This window comes from Eufriesea mexicana, unplaced genomic scaffold (genome assembly GCF_001483705.2).
Source record: "Eufriesea mexicana isolate 0111107269 unplaced genomic scaffold, ASM148370v2 scaffold1767, whole genome shotgun sequence".
NCBI lineage: Eukaryota > Metazoa > Arthropoda > Insecta > Hymenoptera > Apidae > Eufriesea > Eufriesea mexicana.
The window spans coordinates 126,639-151,006 of NW_016909873.1; the positions used below are offsets into that span (position 1 = coordinate 126,639).

General features: G+C 46.1%; 2 protein-coding genes across 4 annotated transcripts in view; both read left to right on the forward strand.

Annotated features, from left to right (window-relative positions):
* Positions 1–12,860, forward strand: part of LOC108548786 (low density lipoprotein receptor adapter protein 1) — a 29,967-nt gene extending 17,107 nt beyond the window's left edge. For both annotated transcript variants that reach the window (XM_017901908.1, XM_017901907.1), the window contains exons 2-6: positions 8,040–8,233; positions 9,578–9,690; positions 10,934–11,175; positions 12,293–12,450; positions 12,550–12,860. In XM_017901908.1, the coding sequence (XP_017757397.1) occupies positions 8,040–8,233; positions 9,578–9,690; positions 10,934–11,175; positions 12,293–12,450; positions 12,550–12,735 (893 nt within the window). In that variant the 3' untranslated portion in view covers positions 12,736–12,860. The remainder of the gene's footprint in view (positions 1–8,039; positions 8,234–9,577; positions 9,691–10,933; positions 11,176–12,292; positions 12,451–12,549) is intronic.
* A 3,252-nt stretch (positions 12,861–16,112) lies between these two features.
* Positions 16,113–24,368, forward strand: part of LOC108548771 (beta-1,4-N-acetylgalactosaminyltransferase bre-4) — a 33,526-nt gene continuing 25,270 nt past the window's right edge. The window contains exon 1 of one of the 2 annotated variants that reach the window (XM_017901873.1): positions 16,113–17,079. In XM_017901873.1, coding sequence (XP_017757362.1) covers positions 17,074–17,079 — 6 coding nt within the window. In that variant the 5' untranslated portion in view covers positions 16,113–17,073. The remainder of the gene's footprint in view (positions 17,080–24,368) is intronic. The other variant, XM_017901871.1, reaches the window with a different exon arrangement.

The following is a 24,368-nucleotide window of genomic DNA, read 5'->3' on the forward strand; positions in this document are numbered from 1 at the left end:
CGCTCTTCGCGTAAATAATCCGTCGACGATGAAACGTCATCCTCGTTTCGTGGACGTCGTAAATAATAGGCAGAGGATCCTTTCCGAGAGGGAGTATCTTGGAGCCTTGTTAATTAAAGTCGTATCGTAATTCATCGGACCATAACACCGAGGACCACTGTCCGACGACTCTGTTCCGGCATCGTAATTGCGAGCAAATAACTGAACTCGGTACGTAGGTCGATAAAGCGACGGTATCGAACCTCGAACGGATCGTTAGTCTCGGGGAGGACAAGAATATCGAAAGTTAACGAGGAAATGCTGGAAATTAGAATCGGTATCGACTCGCAGTTGTTCGTTCGAAGCTCGTTAAACGTTTACGTTTATCGCGACGCGCAAACACGCGGGTCCACGTTTTCCGAGTGGCGTGAATTCAGCGAATTAACAGTCTCGGTTTCGAAAGGGTGCTGCCAGAGAGAATGCGCGGAATCGCGGAGGGGTAGTTCGGAGGAAAGCAGGAAGAATAACGATCGGTATAAATGCTTTTTACGAGTAGCTGCGGCGACTCGAGGGATGCTTTTCGTATCTCGTAACGCTTCGACATTGTCCCATTTAATCGGGAAAAATGTTCTTCCCCTTGCTCGGGATCTACGATTATACGCGTAAAACCAGCTCTTCCTGTCTTTGTTCTACTTTCGTGCACCACGGACCATAGTCGTTATCGTTTAACCCGTACACGCATCGATACGAGTAAGCTCTCAGGTTCGCGATAGAACTCGGGATTGGTGCCATTCCGGAGGTAATCCATTCGTTGTAATAGGATTCGTCACGGGCTGTTCAACTCTAACATAACCATTCCCTGCTTCCCTTAGGATTAGTTTCGACGAAGTTACGTAGCCACCCCCGTTCCCACGCCAACCTTTCTGGCGTCTGAACACGGTTAATAAGACGACAGCGCAAGCGACGAAGGCCGAGGATCGAAGATTCATAGGTTACCGGGGAAACCTGGAAAATTCCAGGGCTGGCTTCCCGTTCGAAGCTTTCCTCGGGTCGCTCGGGTCGCTCGGGTAATTCGCGTACCATCGGCAAGCGGAAATTAACCGTGTACGATAAAGCAAAGTATCGGAAATGATCTCCGTTTCGTCGGAATAATTAGCTGTCTCGCGTCAGAGCGTAGGTACTACGCGAGTTCGCGTTCAATTCCGTTACGAGATACCGAACCAGGCAATTTTTCTTCCCGTCGCGTCGCGAATTTCCGCTCCGACTTTATCACGTTCGTCGCCGCAGTCGCGTTAAAATACGCGATTCTTAATAATCTTGACTCTACGCGAACAACGTGGAACAACGCGCCGCTGACGGTCTAGAAGCACATCCGGTAATATATGCCGGTTACGTTGATCGGTTCATCGCAAACGGTTATAGCCCATCGCGTTAATCTCTTCGCGCACGACGCTGGAAATTTTTATATCGAACGTTCGCTCGTCTTCCAGGAACGAATTGTTATTCCACTGGCAACAACCCCTCGTAACGAAGCGCGTCGCGTAGGAACCACCCCGGAGAGGACAGGAGCAAACCGCTTTACAACGATCAGCCACGTTCTTTCCTCTTTTTGTTTTTTGCATTTTTATTATGCCGGTATCGGACTGGATCGCGCTCGTTTGCATTTAAACGCGTAAAAAGTTGGAGTCGTGGGGGTCCCCTGTCTTAATAGCGAGGTCGTAACGGAGACTGAAAGGTCCGGGAGGAAACGCGACGTCGACGAGATGTCTCTCGGAAGAAACGAGAGAATAAAGTCAACCACGTTTGCTCGTCATTCCGAACGCGCGCGATGCTTTGCATGCAAATCGCGGTAAACGCGACTCCGGACTAGAAGAGAGGAAGTCGTTACCTCTGCCAGGATACCGCGATGATTTTGCATTTCTTCGTTCCTGGTTCGTCTGGTAGACGAGTCGAACTTGGTTTAAAGCGAACGGTACACGCGGACGAGAACCGTCCAGTTTTTGCCACTTATGTTAATCGAAAAGTATCATCCGTGGAAAAATAGGCACAAAAGGGGAATAAAAGTTATTTCCATGTCAGAGGCGAGATGTACTCGCGGAAAGACAAAACCTTTCCCCTTTCCATCTTTTCTCGGATAACGCGGGAGTAGAGTTTTTTCCTCGAGCCTCGCAAGTTCTACCATGAACGCGTATAACGCGTTCCAACCATAGAGGAATTTAATCGAGTTTTATCGCGCTACCACAGCTTCCCGAGATACATTTTACGTCGCGAGTAATTACATTTCCAGTATAACTGGCTTCGCGGTGAAAGAAGTGGCCAAAGAGGGACCGAGCGAAATCTGAATTTTAATTATTGATACGGCGCGTCGTCGCGTCGCTGGGAAAATCACCGATACTCGAGCAACTGGGAATCGGATTACACCCCGGTGGATAATAACGGCGACGATTAATCGGAAATTCGGTGATTCGAGGGGAAAAGCGCAGCGGGGAAGGTAATAAAAATAAAAATTTCCGCGGAGAGACGCGAGCGTGCAACGGAGAAAAGGAATCTCTCCTCTCGGATACCACCCCCTTAGGATTTCGAGGAAAAGGAATCGCTTCTATTCGCGCGACGTTGTTGGTATCCTTTCCAGCCACTGTAGTCCCCGATGGCCCTTTCTTTCCACCGCTTTTCACCACCCTCTCCGCCGAGGCAGAGTAATTGACACTTTTTCCGAACACAGCTGCCCGAACGTTTTCCGAAGAAATCCGAAAAAAGCGAAATTTTCCGGACGCGCGATCGCAACGTATTTTCCTCCCTTTAATCCCCGTGTTCTTTATAAACCGATCTCGCCTCGCGTCGTTTCTCGGACTCGATTTCTCCCGTCGAAAAGAAGCGCAGGGACTCGAAACTCGAGGGGAAAATCGAAACGACAACGGGACGAGCATTCCGGTTGTAATTTCTCGCGACGAAACTCGTCGGTTCGTCGAGGAAACGCGACGCGAACGATCGAACGCAATCTCGGTCGTGAATTTCTTTGCCCGATTTTTCGAAAATCGGACAGAGATTTTCCGATTATCTCGCGGCGAAAAATTCGATTAACCGTCTACGGAGGAGGCGAAACAATTCCGTCTGCTCGCCCTGCGAGGTTCCAACCGTTTAACCGAATCGAACGGAAGCGAGAAGGTGAAAAAAGGAAAAGCGAGAGGAAGAGGAAGCGGCGCAAAGAGAGAATAACCCCGAGCAAATAGGGTCGTTTCGTAGCTCGTAACGGCGGAGCGCAAATAAGCGCGAAGCTGGATAAAACTTCTTCTTACCCTATTCTCGATTTAATACCGAAAGTGTCAACTTTTCGGAGAAAGTCCATCGAGTCGTTTCCGACTGCCGGCTATATATCTTGTAATTATTCGTACAGTGTCGAGATTGTTTGCGGGCTCCGGACGCAATTAGTCGGCTCGGTAACGCAACTTTAAAAAGTTGACGCTGCAAGCACGCCGGAGTTGTGCTGGCTTGTCTCTACCCTCCGCTGCCTTTTGTTCCGTTCGCATAATCAAGGAAAATGTACCTCCGACGTACCCTTTACCTTGGCCAACCAGCCCAACCACCCGTTATTCTTCTTCGCGTAATAACTCCGTAGAACGGAAACCGCGAAAGCCAACGCGATTAATGTTCTCAGACGAGAACGCGACTCGTCGTCCGTCGTCAGTCTTTCGCCGTGCAAATCGTCTTTCGATATCGTCCACTCAAATCAAGCGAAAAAATACGACAGGTGCGGATAGTCGAACCTTGGCTCACAGCGTACCGTGGATTTAAAGTAAGCTGTCTTTCCTCGTTCGTGCGAAATAAATATCTCGTATTTATCGAACCCAGCTTTCCTCGGCTCGTTGGATTCCCACTTTCATCCCTTCTGCCGCGCCCAAAAAGGCCGGTCAGCTAGACCGCTTGCTTCAAAAGCTTCCGTTTACGCCTTGATTATTCCCCAACGGTTGAACCGTGTTAACAGCGTGTAATGCACGGACCGGACACGACGTAACAACGAAGGTTATCTCGTGGATGGCTTTAAAGAAAAACGCTTCGTCCGAATACCGTTCCGAACGCGACGCTGGCTGCACTCTCGAGCTCGATTACGTTTAATTTCGCTTAACTTCGTTTCAGCTTTTTTCGATAAGCGCGACACGGGAATTAAACGCGGAGCGGAAATTCCGCCGTGACGTTTGGTCGCGATCGAGCGCCAAGAGGAGGCGAGATTCAGCGCGGCACGGCTTACGGGCAATTGTCGCGATTCGGTTTCGCCGATTGCGCCACCGCGACAAAATGTTTGCGTACGGCTGTTTGTACGCGAATTATTATGCGGCTCGTTGTCCTCCTCCAATCCCCCGGGTGTCGCCGACTAGCAATTTCTCCGTTCCGCGTGTACCCTGGCCGAGAGAGCAAGAGCTAACGTTTCTAACGGTCTCTATAAAAAGCGCTCGCGTTTTACCTGCTATTGCATAATAACTCGATCATCGTCGCTTCGTTGCCACGCGGCTTTCACGCATAATTTATAAACCTTATCTTTAACGAATGTTCAGCGTGCCGCTCGACCATCGATGGTACGTTCCTTCCACGGTGCGTCTTGGAACGAAACATTTTGCGAAACGACGACAAAATTTCGGACGTTGGTTCTGGATTCAAAACACGATATGACTGCGGATATCCGTAAGACGCGCATACGAGCGCATGAAATCCTACGTGTCTATCGGAGAAGCCAGCTAGGGCTAGCCTTTGAAGAGGAAGAAAGACAAGAGCTCTATAGAGGTGTACGCGTATACTCGGATGCTTTTATTTCCAAGTTGAATAGAGATCTCGTGGTACAGGATGAGTGGAAAATACGAGAAACGAAGGGTTATTCGCCTCGATGTCAGCATTTCTTTTTCCTCCCTGTTATTAACAACGTCCATTGATCGCGATGCACGCCGGTCCACGTGGATAATGAATGTCGAGGTACTCGAATCCGGGAAATTAAATTTCTTCCTAACGTTCTTGGGTTTCGAGCGAACGAGAGCTATTCGCTCGTGTTTAACGAATCGATCCCCGTGATTAGCTACGTTTGCATAATTCGCAGAATTTACCTGTCCACCTGGATCCTAATTAAGAACAATCGATGCTGCGTCGACGATGCGCGAGCAAACGATGGTTTCAGTTATTAACGAATCGCAATAGGCGTCCTTCTGTTTCCGTACAGAGGTACATTACGCTGGTAGCGTTTATTTATCGATTGTGGATTGAGAGAAAACAAGCAATGGTTTGCGGTTCTCTGTAACACGCGACGCTCGAGATTTAATATCGATTTGCACCAACCTGTTTCGTTGCTTCTCCTCTTGTCGCGAATCCTTTTCACACTCCATTTTTCTCACAATCATAGACACTCTTCGTTAACTTTTGTCAATATCGCGAAGAAAATTGTCTCGGGTTTACAATAACGATACGTTCGCAGCGTTGGAGTACAAGAGGTTTCTCGAGTAATAATTTTTGAAACTAAACATTTTTGCCAACATAAGACACGGGGCAACGAGGTTTCGACGATCGGTAGTCGGAGTCCTATCGAACGAATCGGGCCAGAAGTAAGAGAGAAATAAATCCAGTATCGAAGGGTCACGTGGATATCGCGGTAAAAGGCCTGGAAGAAGATTTAATTTGCGGTTCACCACTCGGTGGTTGGGCTAACGGAAAAGCTCGATTCGCTATTTTTCACCTTCCTTTATCGTTCTTTTTGTTCGACCAATTCGCAGCGTTCCATAGAAATTGGAAACTGGCAAATTTAATAATAACTGCGCGAACTAACCGCAAGAGTCCATATATGACCAATATACTCGCCACTTGTGATATAGAAAACATTTTGTCGTTTTAAAATAAAATTCAACCGTCTTTCCTTTTTCTCTTTTCCTCTTTTCTTCCCTCTTTATTCTCCTTTTTCGAACGAACCCGTTTTCCGTAACTTTTCCTCCATGCGTACGCGTAATGGTCCGCAATGCTCTATGCGTAACGCGGTAATTGGGATCCCTGCTAGCCGAAACACGCCGGTTGTACCGGTAAACTTTTCTACGCTAGGAAGCGCACGGTATCGAAAATTCCACGGTAATCGCCGAAAAATCTATCGTCCCTTCGATCTTTCCGAATACCCGACAGATTTGTGAAAGCACGTCGCGTTTCCGAATCACGCGTAAGCACTTTAATTCGAAAAATTTCAGCGACGCTCGAAATACTTTCAGGTTCTTACGAGAAAAATCCTGCCCGTTTATGCGATTGGAACCGATCGATCGTATCGATCGTTAATCGCGTTCGAAAGAAATTTCACCGTTTCGGAACTTTGTCAGGGATAAAGGCAGACGATCGAACGAGGATGGGAGACTAAGACGATCGGTCGAGTTTAATGGTCTTTTGTTAATTATTTCGCGATATAGTCGTTTGAAACGTTAACTCTTTCGTCAAAGAGAGCACCGGGCAACCACTTGGACAGAGGTTGCGCTCCTTTGCGCGAGTTCGTAAGAACAAAGAGTATCGTTGGACATCGAAACAATCGTCGGATCGTCTAATTGAATCGTAGGCGCGGGAAAGCCATGCGGGAAATTTAATTGGAGCGACGTCGGGATCAAAACGGAATTGGAGAACGCAATTATCGAAGGAGCGAAGCGAAATCCAAGCGGGAAAGGCACGCAGAATGGGAAAAGGAAAAAAATTTCTCGTGTCGCGATCAAAGAACGTCTCGACGACTTTCTTTTCGATCTGCACGGGGAATGGGAAACGTGGAACAGGAAACGAGAGAGAGAGAGAGAGAGAGAGAGAGAGAGAGATGCGAAAATTTGTCTAGCATTGCACGTCGTACTGGGTGTTTCTTGCGAAACTCGCGGCATTTATAAGAAAAGTTCCGTTCGATCGGGGAATCGTAGAGAAACATTGTTCGAAACATCGGAAAGTATCGAGAACGATTTTCCTTCGGTGCAAAAATGTCAGAGCTAGCGAGAACTCGTCGTTCTACTCTCGTGGAACTTTTAAAGTTGATCCAAGGAATACTCGCTTTTGTCATTTGCTCCATCTTACACGCTGATACGTGTCTCTTTACGCGTTGCAACTCGTCGCGGGATTTGAAATTTTTACGAAGCCCGATAAACCCGATCGATTTTGTAATACGAGGCAACGATCGGGGGAAATTATTCGAAACACCGAGTTACCGAGATTCGTGGCTGTTCTTGAAAGAAAATGTACGCTATCGAAGTACGCGTGGTTACATAATTACGTTGCGTGTCGATGCGGTGTAGGTTATCGCCTAGATAAATGACCGTGATATAGATCGGGTGGCGTGGAGCTTCGGGACAGCTACTCGATATCCATAGGCAAAGCGGATAGGACATTTTGCTCCATTCGAGTAATTACTCTTCGACATTGACATAAAAATGCTCGTCGTTGTTTCCGCGATATCCTCGTCTCGTTGTAATTCGAAAACGTAAAGAAGTACCACGGTGAAACGTAAAATGATTGGACGAAGATGGTCGAACGGAAATCAAATACTCGCAGCTCCCCTATTTACAACGCGTAAAACTGCCGGGTAATTGGCACGTAGCACTTGATACGCTTGATTCGCTCGTCGGATAGTCCTGGTCAATCCTCGGATGATCGATAGAAGGTGTGCCATCCGATAGGAGATGCATCAAACGAGAATACCGACCGCACGATACGTATGGGCATCCATTATTGGCACACGTGCTATTCCCGACACGACGCGGTCAGAGAACGAGACTGGTTTACGCGGTTGCATGTCCCAGGACTAATGTTACACCAGTCATCCCTCATTCCGTCTACCGTCGTATTTACCTCCGATGAGCCATAAGCGTCCGTCTGTAACTATTTCGTCTCGAAGAAACCTCGCCGCCTATCGCCCTATCTCGCGACATCGTTCACCGGCGAATTTTCAATTTCCCTGAAGCGCTTCGAGTAATTCGGAGAAAAAAGAAGGCGATAACTTTGCGCGAGGCGATATAACGAGAAGGCCGAATAAATATGGTAAAACGAGTCTGTATAACGCGATCGATGTCGACTTGCAGAACTATGCGAGGAATGGGCTCTAGCGAATAGTCGCGAATGCGTGGAGGGCGGTGGTTCTGCCGGTACGACGCACGAAGAATCCGAGGATGCAGCGGAAGCCAGGTTCACCCTCAAATATTTGGGCAGTACCCTCGTCGAGACACCCTCGAGCGAAGAAGCCACGGCAGAAGCTATCAAGACCGTCATCACGATGGTACGTGTACTCTTTGCATCTATGATGCTTCTTTTACCACCGTTTCTTCTTAACCTTTAACAACGAGTTTCCTCCGCATTTTTTTTTCCTCGTGCGAATAATTCGAGTACTCGATACGTCGTCGATCGCGTTTACCATTACGTTCGAATCCATCGGAACGTAAAGACCGTATTGAGTGGCCGATCGAAGCGTTTTCGAGGCGGAAGAGGAAAACGGCGAATAAAATTACGCATAAATCTGCTCGGTGTATAACCTTCGTTGCACCTAGCTCGTTAATTCCGCGACAAAATAAATTACCCACGCTCGATAAGGTCGATAAACGTTCACGGCGTGGCATAAACTTATCGTTAAACTCTATAGAGATCGGTAACAAATTTGCATCTTAAACTTTTTTAATCTCCATCCGCGATATCCGAAACCAGCTCCCCTTTCGCGTGCCACTGCTCGCGCGTGTCGTTTTAACGAGTATTCCGCGACCGGTCTATCCGTTTTGTTCTACGATGCGATTAAGCAAAAGCAACGCGTTTAACGAGCTAATTAATTTGATTTAACGCGATAGCTAATAGCTTTGTTAGCGATAAATTTGATCAGTCCACGTTGGATAATTTCGTTCGTTTTCAACGATGCCCCGCGTGCGTGCGATTTCTCCGTTCTATTAAACGTAAAAAGCACGAAAGATATTTACCACGTTATCGTCCATTTTGCCCTGGACTGTGGCAAACTTGATTACCGTAGGAACAGGGGATCACAGCTGCCTTCAAATTTTATAGGACATCCACGATTAAACCGAGTTTAGGTAATCTCCGGGCGAGTTAATTCGTTGAATGCCGCGTTTATTCTGCCCGAGTTTCACGATTACGTTACTGTAAAACGTCACGACGAGGTTACCGTTGCTCCAGAAGATACTTCGTTTCGAGAAACGAAATTAACCCTCTTTCTTTCGTTTGCTTTCAGCCGTGTTCCCGTAGTAATCTAATAAGGCTTTTCATTAAACAAATATATTTCTCCCGCGGCGACGTTTTCGCTGCTGCGAAAAGACGAAGCGAAATTCGACTCGATTTCGACAGCGCGTTTAAACGGAAAACGCTGCGATCTCTTCTCTCCTTTGCTCGTCGCGCGAAAATCCAGTCGAGAGATAAACGGATTTTACTCTTCCAAACATTTTCCACGAAAGCTCCGGCTATTCCGTTGTATTTACCGCGTTTAGATTCGACCAGGTACACGTCGCTGTATCGATTAAATACGATAATAACCCGATTAGGATGAACGCGTGAAACGGCTCGGATGATTTTCGAAACGAGTTAGCACGTTTTCATTGCACCGTGTTCTCTTTTGATACCGTAGGCAAAGGCGAGCGGCAAGAAGCTGCAAAGAGTCTCTTTGGCCGTGAGTTTGAAGGGTATTAGAATGACGGACCTGGCCACGGAAGAAGATCAGCTTCAGGTGTCTATATACAGGTAGGTATGAAACGAGACAGAACTCCATGAACGTATCCGAGGCATTTCCTGCTTTGCGAAACGCGTATACACGCGTCAGTCACGTTTGGAGAGCTGTAATCGGACGAAACCGGATTTGTTGGTTCTGGCTTGTACATTTCCCTTTGCGTCAGCCAACATAATATCCGATATTCAGGCTAAAATGTATTCGAAATATCGCGCAATGCCGACCGAGCAAACGTTACGCGCTTCGATCCTGCAATATTATTCTCTTTGCCGATCCGACGCCATGATTTATCGAACGAATCCTTCGATATCGAATCTCGTATCGAAATGAAAAACCGTCCCGTTGTTTTCCACCCTTTTTTCGCACTTTCCTCCCTTTCCCCCTTTTCGTTCGTTGTTGCGGTCGTGTTTACAACGGCAAAAAATCCATTTTGGACACGAGCATATTAAAAGCAACAACGCTGTTTCCGTTTTCAGTTTCGACCGTTTCAACAAACGAACGATATTTTTCTCAATACCATTTCGTTCCCCCTCTCCTGCGTTAGATCGGAAAATCGACTAGAAACAGGTTAAACGTAACGCGTAATCATTTAGGATCCGGATTCGTGCGATCACGATGACTTCGAGAGAGGCAATCGAGTGATAAGGAAAAAGATTTTACGGTTCATAAAGGAAAAGAGGAAGAAACGTGGTAACGACTCGGGCTATATATTTTCTTAATCGCGTGATATCCTCGTTCCACTGTAATACACCGACGCTGTTAATGCTACTTTAATTAACTCCCGGCTCATATAAGCGACCGCGATTTAAATATGATTAAAACGTAAAATTGAACGTCATGGAACACCGTTTTGATTTTACGCGCGTAATTCCACGCGAGCGAGGGTTAATATTTGTCTCGCTGAAATTTCTGCCTCGCGAAAAACGGGAAAAAGGGAAATTCGAGAAAATTGCATTTGTACTTGTCGCGCGGTTGAAGCTCCGCTTCGAAACGTCTTCTTCTATGCGTGCTTTCAAAGAAATCTTCCTTCGGCGTAATTCCTTTGTTACGTAACGAACGTAATGCATCTGTGCAATTTACCAGTCTTCGCGATTCTCGTTTCATCGCGAACATGCTCGCGTTACGAGAATCTTTGACCGTGATTACTGAAATTGCGGCAATGTACCCGTTCCCCGCTACCACGTAAGACTTTGTGGAAATTCGAACGGAGTGGAAAGCATCGGGTAAATCGTTGACCATGTTTGAAATTCTTTTCAGAATCTCGTATTGTTCGGCGGATGCTGCTCACGATCACGTGTTCGCGTTTATCGCGACAAATTTGAATGAAACTATGGAGTGCCACGCGTTCCTCTGTCCTAAAAGAAAAACGGCGCAAACGGTGACGTTAACGGTGGCTCAGGCCTTTAACACGGCTTACGAAGCTTGGCAACTTTCCCAAGCCGATCCCAGGATCCATCACGCTCAAGATAAAAGTCCCTCGTTAACGGATGATACGAACGGTAGGTAAATTATTCTCTATCGTAGTGACCCTTTAACCACGCGTTTACACCGTGTCGCGTGAATTTCCCATAACGCGAACCTAACCCTACTAACCCCGTTCCGGTGACGCGTTTCACCCCCGAAAGAGTTACGAGTCTCTAAATCTACCTGAACATTTTCGAGCGAGTGGTAATCGAACGGTGTACCGAATCATGGGGTGGGTTCGATAAACGAGGAAAGAAAGAAGCTGGCTTTTAATCTCGAACCGTTTGATTTGCGGTGAAAAAGTATACATCGTCGGTGCGATGCAGCCGATACCTGTGCGATTGTGTGCACTTAACTCCCCGAGAGTGCGGATATTGCGGAGAGTTTCGGAGAAGGTTACGAGTGCACCCAGGAAATTGTCCGGTAATATTGGACCTTGTGCACAGCGAACTACAACACTGCGGAAAACTGGAACAATTACTACTCGCGTGTTCCCTTGGCCCGCGCGCACATTTTCCAACATGTTCCGTTCAAAGAGAATTAGTTCCGACTATTCTGCCGCTAACGAGAAATAATTGCTCGTTAAACGATGAAATTCTACCGGTTGTACGTAACTTAATCGTTAAACGCGATTATGTTCGAATTAGGGAAGAAGCGTGTCTTTTCGAGCAAAAAGCATCGCGAAACGTCTTTGGATCATTTTTCCCGAATATCCCGAGCGGTCGTTGTATCGGTTAGCATCAAGCGCATTTGCGACAGGGTAAATAATTAGTGGTGCATCTGTAATTAACGAGGCGACTCTGGTTCGCTGTTCAGAGCTACGAAATGACGCGAAGCTACCAATTAGCGGCAAACGAGAAATCAGTGTTTGTATGCGAAGGTTCTACTTCCACGTTACAGAGACTCCTGGACATTGGTATACATGTGGGTCGATAATGAAAGTGTATCTAGGAAACCGTACCATAGACCTGCGAAATAGAGGTTCCATTTCGTGATTTACGTAAATGGGATTTGACCATTCGCATTTCCTATTTATCTTGCATATCCAACCGGAGAAGCTTACCGTTCGGATATGCCTAACCGTTTTATATTTAACCAACGTGCGATTATCGATTGTTCTTTAATTTTTCTTCTTCTTTTCTTTCCTTTTAGAAAACAACGAGAAAAAGAAAAAGGAGGAGGACACGAAATCCGTGGGTAAAGTTAACGAACAAAATAAAGACAACGCGCAGCAACGTAACGCGAACGATGCACCGAAAAATCTTCTAATCGATTTATCCAACGAGAACAAAGCAACCGGGAATTCATGGGTAGGCGATCGGTGTTTATTCTTCATAATATTCTTCATAATATTCTTCACGATATCCCTGATGCACGCACGAGGGTACTGATATCGCGATATTTTGTAGGTTTGCTTCGAAGACGAAGATGGTAAAAAGCTGCAGAAAAAGAGTAACTCCACTAGTATTCCCATGACAACTCTGAGACACAGCACGACGTCTGCGTCGCACCACGTTGTGCCGAGGCCAACGACGGGTTTCAAAATCCAAAATGCTTGGGGTGAATCGAGATCCGTGGATCTGATGTGTTCGTAGCAGGCATAGCCCACGGCCGATAGCTTCCAGGACGTGCCATTGATCACTGATCTCTGGAAGCGTTTATCGAACAACGGCCAACCGAGGAAGATCAAGCAATAGACTAATTATTATCGTCGAACTCACGATACGACTTCAATTACCGACCGATCGAACCGTTGGGAGCGATGCATCTCAAAACGAACGCCGTTTCCAGGAAAACAAGGTGCTAGTCGATCGCTACCGATCTACCCATATATCCGGCTAATTTTTCACCAACCACGTTTCCTTTTATTTCGTCACGAGACTTAATCGAATACGCTTATCGATATTTTATCAATATCATGGAGTCGACGATACAATGGTGATTTTTTTCATACGTTTTTACGTCCTCGAAGAACAATCGATTATCGAGCGGTGCTCGCGCGAGGACCGACAAATCGACACGAAAAGGGTTTTAGTTCGCGACTAAGAAGTGGGAACAATTTTTCCAACCCTTTTGTACGATGCGTGTATCCGTGCCAATTCTTTCACACATATCGTATACAATTTTATATTACTGTACCGTGCGCGTCGTGCATCTACAGAAACTTTTACTGTTTTAACTATATACCAAAACCATTCCTTACCTTTTTTCTTTTTTTTTTTTTTTTCTTTTTTCTTTTTTCGAACGACTTTGCAAAAATCGAGAGACACTTAAGAAACGACGTCGAGTTGTCGACCGATCGTCTACGACAAGGCAAAACTAACCTGTTTAATTTTCGTTAGGTAGAACCGAGTTTTATCCGTTGTCGAATAGCTGGGCTATTTCTTAGTTGGACGTTCTCCATTCGTTTCTGTGCGGAAAGAGTATTCGAAGCGTAGATTAGATAGTAAAAGAGAATATGCTAATTATACTTTCGATGTTAGTGTCGCTATTTACGCTGTAATTTTTAAGAGAAAAGAGTATGTTTCGATACCAATTTTTCCGTTCTTAAATGAATAGTAGAAATCGATTTTATCCTCCCGAAATACATATTCATAGATACCGTCGATCAGACGACGTTAATCGAGAGTAATGAAATAGCGTAATTCGATATTAGGAACACGAGTTGGTACATACGTTGTAAAAGTATATATCCATTTAGCGTGTTTATCATGAAAATTCGCATATAATTTTAACGGAGTTTGCGTTTAATGGTAAAATAATCAAAATATGCGATTAATGGATTAATCGATACGTTTAATTGCTCGCTGTACTCCAACAGCGAATACGATCGTACAGTTTAAGAATTATTTTCAAACTTATATTCCGAATCGGGTTACAATCGCGACAAAGTCTTTTCGAAGAAAATATTTTCATTTTTTCGCAAGAATATTATAATATACTATGTATCGGTTTCTTTTACGTCTGTGCACTTTTATATTTACGACACGTGGAAAATCGTATCGATTCCCGAAGATCGTTAGCGTTTGTGACGTACGATGTTATATTATATGCGAAGCTTGTTGTCCGATAGTTGAACGTAGTCGATTATTTTCGTAGGAAATTCGATAAATGTATAGAATAAAATTATACAGTACAATCATTACCGTTCGCAACGTTCGCATTTACTTGTGAATCGGATGCCGTAGCTAAACTCAATATTCCAACTTCGACGTGTTTCGTTTCCGCAAACGTATGAATCCAGTTGAAAAGCAATTCGTATTTGTAGTGGAATTATTTCGTTAATTAAAAGAGAGAAAGAAAAAAGAAAAAAAAGGAAAAAAAAAAAAGACAGACGATACGTGCGAGTAACCGAGTAATTTGAATCGTATTCCGTTCGTGAAAATTAACGATAATTTTGCATGGTCATATTACGATCGGCGCGATACATTTTCGCAGTTGTGCAACGGTTGTGCAACGTCGCTTAATATCGCTAAGTGTTTGAATATAAGTACACGTTAAATATATACATACATATCTAAATGCGCTTCATTATTAAATAGTATTCGCACATCCAATTCCTTTCTATCGATTTTTAATGGCCGAATGTCAATTATATACTTTGCATTTTCACGTGATTTTACAAAAGCACATTGGCTATTTGCAGCACACCCTTTATTGATTTTATGCCGCGTAAGACCGTTTCCCTGTTCCGTAGATGCATGAGAGATGGCGACAGGCATCAGCTCCGGGAATAAAATATTGCACGCGAAAAGTATCTTTTCTAATCAGGTGGAATTCACGACGCTGTTACGATTAATCTCGTCGTTATTGGAATAACGTTCTTTCGTTTAAATATTTACACTACGTAACAAAAGATTGCATGATAATGCAGTTTATTCCCCGCTGTCCCACCAGATGGAGGCATCTACGCGTAGCAAATCGCGACTTCGAAATTAATCGTATTAGATGACACGAAACGAAAGTTTGTTTCGTAGTTACGAATAATGTAACGAAAAATTTGCTGCGAAATATTACGTAACAAATTTGGAATTACGAGTTTCGTGTAGAATCGTCGCAATATATAAAAGAGGGATATAAAAGAGGCTATACAGTTGCAACTACGTATTTATATAACACTGTCACGACGAACGAATTCCTCAAAATTTCTATTGCCGTGATGCAACGATGACTTTTACACCGTAGAAACCAAAGTAGGCAAAGTTTGAAGCGTAACAGCGTATGAGTATGACCCGACGTCACGTTAATATATCGGCAGCTCATTCAAGAGGCAGCAAACACTGACTAGCTACGCGAGGCAAAGGAGAGGACGTTAATGCAGAAACGTTTCGAGGTTATTCCATAGACAGCGAGCAAACGAGCGCATTTTAAACGAGGAAGACGAAGAGAGAAAGCCTGGAAAGCAGGGCAGTGAGGACGAAAGAGGGAGGCACACGTTGTGCGGATAAAAAGAGCTGCCTCGTCGTCCCAAAAGACGAAATAGGTTACTCTTTAGTGTAACTACTTAGGTGCAGTTCGGTTTTTTCAGATGCCCCAAATAAGAAACTGCCTTTGGCCAACTTTCCCAGATCTAGATCTTTTTCTCCACATTTTTCGTTTCGAAAACCGCGGGATATCTATCTACAGCATTTTACGGATAATACGACAATTTCGTTCGCGAAAATTTTTACGACGAATTCGCGTTAAACCAATTATTCGCTAAACGTGCTAAATGTCATGTGGCAATTAGTAAAATAAATAATATACCATTTGCGTATGAGCTACTTTACTTTAAGCTACTTTAAACACGTAGATTATTCGATGATATTCGTGATGATAAACTAGGTTAACTAGGAACGATAAAGACGTTTAGACGTTCTATAAAATGTTCGTTTGAAGAAAAAAAAATTAAGAATTGGAAGATATTAGAAACAGAATAAGCTCGAGCATATTAGAAATACCGGCTTAAACGTAAAGATTACGCATTCTTTTGTCGCACGCATTTGTTTTGGTAGCTTTTCATTTTTATCGAAACGAAGTTGTCGACGATTTGAAACCGTGGTACATCGATTTCGAGCAATGAGCAAATACGCGAAACACTCGAAAGGTATAACGCGACGATTCAACGTCAAGATCGTTTCACTCACCGTACTTTCGTAGAATGGAAGGTCCGTTGTTGGTTCTCGAACGTATTTATTTCGAATTTATCGACATTTATTCGCACAATTGTTCCCGCTTTCAACCCGAAACGACCGCTGTCTTACTGAAACGAAGTATCGAAACTGGTCGACAGATGTCGCGTCGGGTGCGTATAAGAGTAACAGTCAATATGGCGTCTTCGAACAGTAATAAACCGAGTTCGCGTCTTTGACACGGAAAGTTACTGGCACCGCCGCACGTAGGCGCTGTTAAACGCATATCTATCTCCGTGAGAGCTTTTTCCCAAGGATGTTCGCGGTATAGAGCCTCGGAACCGGAGATTCGCATCCTCCTCGATTCTCCAAGTTTCCCGCGGGATTATCCGGCGACAACGACGGTGATCGGTCAACAAACGGTGACATCCTTCTTTCATACGTGTCATCTCGCCGTTTATCCCGCAAGGACAGTGTCTGTTTTACCGTGCGATCGTACTTCTGAGAAGGAGTAGAGAGAGCGTGCTCCTGCAAACTGTCCACGTATCGTGTGCAAATTCTTCGCCCTCTGCAATGACGATGTTTGCGAAAAGATATCAATACGATCACATGGTTGTCCACCGTTGTTTACTCGGGCGTAATTCGGTTAAAAATTAATAGCCACCGGTGGACGGAGCACGGGAAATAACGTTAAAATTCGGTCGTGAATTTAACACTCATGGGCCTGCAATCCAACACGGATCGCGGAAGCTGTGCCTCTGGTCGCCGTGCAGGTTGAAACCAAGAAAAATTCGAGGAATCCACGGTGACTGGGAACATCGAATGCTCGTAAGTACTTTGCAATCGTAAAAACAAGATAGCCACGAAACTGTCGATCGACTTCGATCGCGCCTTTGCTATTTCTTTCCAATCGTACGTACGCTCACGTGACAGCTGACGGCGAAAAGGTTGTCACGATGCGGCCGAGACGACAACGTTACCTCGACGTTTCGTAATTTTCTTTGACCGGTGAATCTTTCTGCTCGTTTAAACGGAAAGCCGGTATCGTTTCTCGTTCCAATATTTCCTTACGCGATTTCAATTTCGCACAACGATACGTAAATGGGTGTTTCCAGAGGTTACGTTTGCACGCGAAATTCTGTTCGTCTGTATCGAACAGACACGTATGCGACTGTACGAACGAGGAAAGAAAAAGGTAAAAAGGGCACAATATAACCGGCATTTGTTTTCCTTTCGTGCGTTCTGTTTCTTTTGCGTGGTTCCGTTCAACCGGAAATTCGGTATCGGGGCGGTGCATTTATAATAATATCCTTTGCGGTTTTTTCCAACGGTTATCCTTTGCGTAATTTCCAGCAGGAGAACAGCTGTATCGTACGTAACAGGGGAATAGGGTTATGTCGCAGCGTTTCGAAATATATATTTTTTTTTTTTTTTTTTTTTTTTTTTTTTTTTATTTTTCCCGACATATTTCGGAAAGCTCGAAGAAGTCGAACGGGGCGAAAGGTGGAGCAAGGAGTAGGATAGACGAGATACAAAAGTATATCGTAGACTGTCGAGACGTGGAAGCAAACGAACGAGCGGAATCGTTCCCTAGACAAATAACGCGTTCTTTATTCCTTATCGGTGCGGCGTCTCTCTTCAATGCGATCATTGTTGCCACGTCGCTATTGTGCCCTTTTGTTCGCGCAAAGCCGGAATCGTTTAACCGGATTTATTTCACGGCGAAATGTTTTCGCCTGTCGAAATTAAAATTTCAATCGGACGTTGACAGGTCGCCGTTTTTAATGGCGAATATGCCGCGTAAAGTATGCATACAGTACGCGACAAAACGATAGCGCACGCCGTGATTTTCAGCGGTCCTCGGGCAACATGAAAACGGTATATCTCGGCAGGAAAAGAGGAAGGTCGTGTTGCCTTATGAGTTAAATTTCATTTTACACAGGAAGGTTAATACCGTTCGAAGCAGATGACAAAGACGTTGAAAAAATTTATTTATTTATTTATTTATTCATTTATACTGATGTACTCAAAATTTATTCGTTTATTCCACAAACCTAAGGGGACGAGCAGTCTGTGCTGCCAGATTCGTATTCGGCACACGAAAATACATATACAAAAATCCTTTCCATCTTAGAGAAACAAAATCTCCTTGATCCGTATTTGGTCATCCGTGTCATTTTATCGCAAGCCACTTTTCACGTAAACGAGTAAAATTTGTAGGAAAAAACATAACCTGCGATTAATATTCCTCGGTATTACCAAGCACCGGACGCATTATAAGAGTGCGCGTGTACGCAACATACGCATAGATCGCGTTAGTTTCGAGAAAAAGCGAAAACAACGCGCTATTTTGTCGCGTGCTGTACGCGTTTCGTCGGGATCGATGAATTTCAGCGAGGAATCACGGCGCGGTTGTTGGATCACGAGGATGATCAAACGAATCCGCGTGAACGTGCAAAAGCGCGCAATTCTCGACGACGCATCGAGCTGAAACAACGGGGATCACGCGTGCGACGACCTAAATGCTCGATAGTCTGTTTTTAATCCGCCGAGTTGGAATATTCGCGTGGATAAACGTCGATTTGCCACACCAGGCCTGACGTTGGGCCATCGAGAGCTGCCGACTCGCTGGCTCTTTTCTTCCTGGATCTCGGTGCGATCTATCGACCATATCGTCGAGCGATAAACTAACCAGCATCATTCTCCGAAGAGTCGGGACGAAACGCGCGAATCGAATCAGAATCACTCGCGCTTATTCCCCCGAGCGTTCCGCGTCGGTGACTTGTTCTTTGATCGGCGCGATCGTTTAAGAAATTCGTGGGAATAAAAGCGCACGAAAAACGTAGAAAACACTGTGTTGCGCACTGACCTGGCTAGAACGTAACACCGGGAACGACCTTGCGCAACGAGTTGTTGGCTTTCAAAGCATAAAAGAAAACCACGCAAAGGACACTTGTGTCCGTGAAGCAACGTGCTAATTGCGTAACGCCACGTGAAATTCAAGCACGAATTTCTAGCGCGTTCTTCCTCCTTTGATCCTAGCGAATTCTTTGCCCGAATCGCGATCGACGAGTCATCGAGAGGATATCGATCGCGATATACGCTTAATTATCAAATTCGATCTTTCCCTGCCGGAAATTGTCGGAAATATTCCAAGGGTATACCCACCGAAATGTCAGATCTTCATCCCCGACGCGACAAACATGGATTTTCCGAGTTTTAGATCCAATTCGGTTTAGACTCGCGAACCCATCGATGGAAATTTCGACGTAATTCGATATGGATATTCGGTAATATTCGTCTATTGATCTTTGTCCTATCGCGTGAAACATTTCCATGCGAATTGTCTCGGTTTCTCGATAAACGTTGCCACGCGTGGATCGTTGGAGACGTCGGACGGTCGGTCCTTGGTTCCAGAATGTGCACAAGTGATCGTAACGTAACAGCCGACACATGCGGCGGACATTGTGTATAAATCTAATTATCAAAGCCGCATCTGACGTGCCCGTCACTCGCGCGTATTAGAACACTTGCGAGCGTCTGTTAAGAATCGATACTCGCAACCGTCTTAACACGGCTTAGCGATACTCCGCTCTACGCTTAACCCTCGGTTCAAATGCTCGCGAATTTTAGCGAATAAATCAACGATTCGCGTGGCACGCCTGTCGAGTTTCTACTCGCGCTATGATACATAGATCGGCGTTACCGTCCGTTTCACTCGCGCAGACATAGTGGGAAATCGAAGAAACGAAACTATTCTGTTCTATCACGCTATCGCGTCCATCGACGACGCACGTAACTCCCGACTAGCCACGTCGGGACGAATAAAAATACAGAGGCACAATTCGCCGAGTTGGTTTCATTCGAGTCACCGAGCATGGGCTAGCTTCGATGGGCTGACGATACACGCGCGATAAAGGAGAGCAAAGGAACGAATTCGTTCGATTTCGAGGGTTTCGCGTGTTTAACTCGCGAACGTTTGGAACGCGGACTCGGTTCCACCTGGGTGCGTTTGCTTCCGATTTCGTATCGTTTCGCGCGATCGCAGCGTTCGCGAACGGGCAGCGAAAGGTATTTCTCGCGCATCGCGAAGGCTACGAAAAGAGAATCGAATGGGAAATAAAGCGTGTTTAGTTAACTCGCTTCGATACCAATTATCGTTAATTATTCGCGAGCATAAAGATTAAAGATGAGAGATTAAAGGCGGCGAAATCGCGCGATAATTACGGTAAGAAATTCCATCGTGCTCGCTGCATTCTTCTTACCTTTCACCCTTCCGCGATAGCGCATTCTCGTCGCTTTACCGGAACAGTTTCTCTCTCGGCTAATACGCCATAGCAGAGTTCCCACTGCGAACCGTGTTTCCCTTATTTTCCTCCATGCCCGACGCATCGGCCGCGGATCGTGATAAAACATGCATTCTTCTTACGCATTCTTCGGGAAGGATGCGATTAAAAAGAGGAAAAAACTGGTTCGCATATACGCGGTTCATTATCCACCGAGGTTGAAGGTGAGTTAATAAACATATCAAACGAAGCGAGTAATTCCTGTCGGATTGCACGGTACGATATTTGCTGGACGGATCGCGCGAGTACAAGGCCGCGGGCTTTTGGTCGGGAGATGTACTAATGCTAAACGAAGTACGTATTAAACGTTTACGATGTATATTGGTTAGGAGCGAGAGATCGAGCGGGGCGAGGAAGAACACGCGAACATAATCGCAAACAAGAAAGAGACCAGGGCACCGATGAGTTATGAAGCTCGTGGCTCGTTTATTATCGCAACGGCGGGGTTAATCACGCTCCGTCTAACGATTTCCTTGTTAAACCCTGCACCGCTGACGATGCCGGGATTTGCGCTATTTCGCGGTACCTTTTACAAGTCAGGTAGGAAGTGGGCTCTGCCCTGTCGAGTTTTACGAACCGGATGAGCCGAGCAGAGGTAGGAAAAATCGGGGAGAAAAGCCTCGCCTACCTACGCGTCGAATCCGTAGACGTGGAATTTATGCTTCTCGCGCGACACGATCGACATTGGCATCGTCGGATAATTGACATAAATCGATCGATTATTTCCCCCCGCCCATGTGACTCGACGCTTCTGTTATTCCAGTTCTATCGCGACTCTACCCAAGGACGACGGTAACCGGTCTCCAAGTCGGATCGTACGTACACCTAACACGCTCGATGAGCTTTAGACACTGGATGTTTCCATAGGTTACGTAACTCGTGGCGCGGGACGTGCTCCGAAAGGGAAAAAAAATCAGCCGAACAGCGCGTAGGCGTTCCACCGAAACGATAAATCTCGCTCGCTCGCCGCGATTTCGCTCGAAGCACCGATATTTTTCGGTAGTTGCGTTTAGCAGGTGTTTCTCAGGCTTTGTCTCTTTATACCGGGTATAAACGCGCTAACGGGAAACTCGGTCCGAAACGCGTGGACTCGGCGGCGTCGGCGGCGTTTGGAAAATACGTGCCACGTCCCAGGCAGAGACCTGCACCTTCTCTCGTATATCGTCTTAAACGAGCTTGCCGCTGATCGACGCCGGATACGTGTCCCGCATTACGAGCCGAAACTCCACGAAAACGTTTCCCAAACGTAACTTTTCATCCCGCGATAGATGCTTCTCGATTAACGCGTCCGCGACTTCGATCTACCAACTCCGAAACCCCGAATCTGGTTTTACAGTTTCCTCCGGATAATACTCGCGTTACCATCGCGTTAACATCGCGTTGCTTCTCGTATCGCGTCGTATGTAAATCGCGCTTCCGGCACGTGGAAGAACAAGACCGATGTTCGATATCGGTCGCGAGTAAAGTTTGCCTCGCCATAAATCACGTGGCAGAAGGTTCGCGAAGCAATTTCGAGAGTGGCGTCGTAACGTCTTGTCATAAATAAACATATCGATTGCTCTTTGAGCGATTCTATTCGTATCGCGAATGCCGCGATAGAATTTTTATTCGTTACGGATTTACATTTTCCCGGGAAGCAGAGCTCTCCAGCCCGAGTAAAATATCGCGCTCCGCCTGTTGGATTTTCCCTTTCTTTTCCGAGTAGACGGTCCCCTTGCCGGAAGAAAAATTCCCATCTTTCGTTTTACAGCGAGTGTGGGAAACGACGGACGAGCGATTAACAACGTGGTCGCGCGGGATCGTCTATTTCTCCAAGCTTATTTCCAGTAGAGTCGCGCTTTATTACGGCCGTAATCGTTGATCTTGGGTTTACGATGAAAGTTCGGAGGGCTTGCCACAGATTGGGCTATTTTCGGTGGGAAACGCGTAACGCGTACTCGCGATACACGAGCGGAACAGACGCGTAACGCGACACGGACCGTTCCGGCCAGAGTTGCCGACGTTATCTGGCCTCCTCGAAGCTCACGCGGTCTCTCGAAAACGTAATTACGCTTTTTGCATACGCGAACAATCCGTTGCGAGCGCAATTGCCCCCGCGAAGAGAAGGTTATTGCGATGCAACGAGGTGTACCCGAGCATAGAATTGTCGGTTAAACTCGAAACGAAACGCAACGCCGCGGTTGTTCGATTACTTGCCAAATCGCGTCTTCGTTGAGTAACGGTTTACCGTTAGGCAAACCCATTAACCAAACCGTTCGAGGTAATTTGATTTTCCACGGAGGCATTACCGTCCGGTAAATAACTCTCCGCGAATCTCGATATCGACTTGCCGATAAACGAGGACAGAACGCGATTAATTAGGTCCTCTTGCGATCGTTCCGACGCGTCCGTGTGCGTGGGCCAAAGGTTCCGACTATTTCCGACTGCTCCACGATACACAGACGTCGATAGAGAGAACTCGGCGCGAACACGCTCGCGCTTCTTACGTGTCACGGAGTTCAAAGAGATATCGGATCGGTGCCCCGAGTTTTCGCGGTCGAACGGATAAGGCGGAACGCTTCGCGAATAGGAAGACGGAGAGATCGATCGTTGGATTTCTCGTTCGACGGAGAATTATTCGCAGTTGGAAAGACTCGGGCGGTAGGAATAAGGAGATTATTTCAATACCATTCTTATCCGACTGGTGGAAAAAAGTGCAGGGTGTAAATTGGCCGGCTTCCAAGATACCTCGTCAGCAGTCGGGACTTTAAGGGAGCGCAAAAGGGTATAGAAGCCAAGTCGAGAGGGAATATATATTTTCCTTATCAGTTTTTGCACGGAGAGCTCGAACGGTAGCTGCCTTCCGCACGCTTTCCGCCAGGAGCAGTAGCAGCAGCAGCAGCAGCAGCGGCGGCGACGAGTAGCCATAGGTCGACGGCCGAATTTAAAAGCCTCGTTACACGGGGATCAACGAGACGTTTTACGCGAGAGTACCGAGAGCGATAACTAAGCAGTCGTCTTTGTTTCGGAGCGATCGCGTCGGGGTCGGGACGCGGAGGGAGGAAAGGAATCCGTGGCATCGATAACGAGATGGGATAATTTGGAAAAGGACCGGCTCGAACGAGGCGGTGAATTATTCGAGTCACGCAGGAACTACCACGGAGGCTGGCTATATTTTGGTCGGTAAGAGCGGGATATCGCGTTAAGGTAGAACAGTTTGCTCGTTAAACATCTCGCAGGTCGCAGGGTGTTCACACGGTAACGGAATATTCTATGAAACCGCTTAAGTTCGTTTCGAAATTATCGAGGGAACGAAGACACGGTACGTTAACCAATTATGTCCGCTGTATAGGTATATCCAGAGGCCATTAGAGAAGTTACGCGGGGAAAATTATTCCGTAACGTTAAACGGAAGTAACCGGTGCCAAGAGCGAATCGAATCAAAGCGGCGGATGCGAGATTTCATTGTCTTTGGGAAAGACGAGCGAGAGACGTCCTCTCGTGCATCTCACGCCCGCGGCAACGAGCTCCTCTGTCTTTCCTTTTCATACTTAACGCCGTGGTCATGCATAATACAACGTGTGCGCGCATGTCTGAAGAAGACAAGCGCACCGGACGCGAACTAGCGTACACGTTGACATTATCGTGAGAACACCGCGGTACCTAGGTTCGTGCGAAAGCCGCGTCTCGCCGAAAGATAAACACCAGCGTTTAGCCGTTTTAATTAGACTGGAAATATAATTACGTGGAAAAAATAAGATTCGCCTGGGGGAAAAGCTGGCCGGTGCGCTC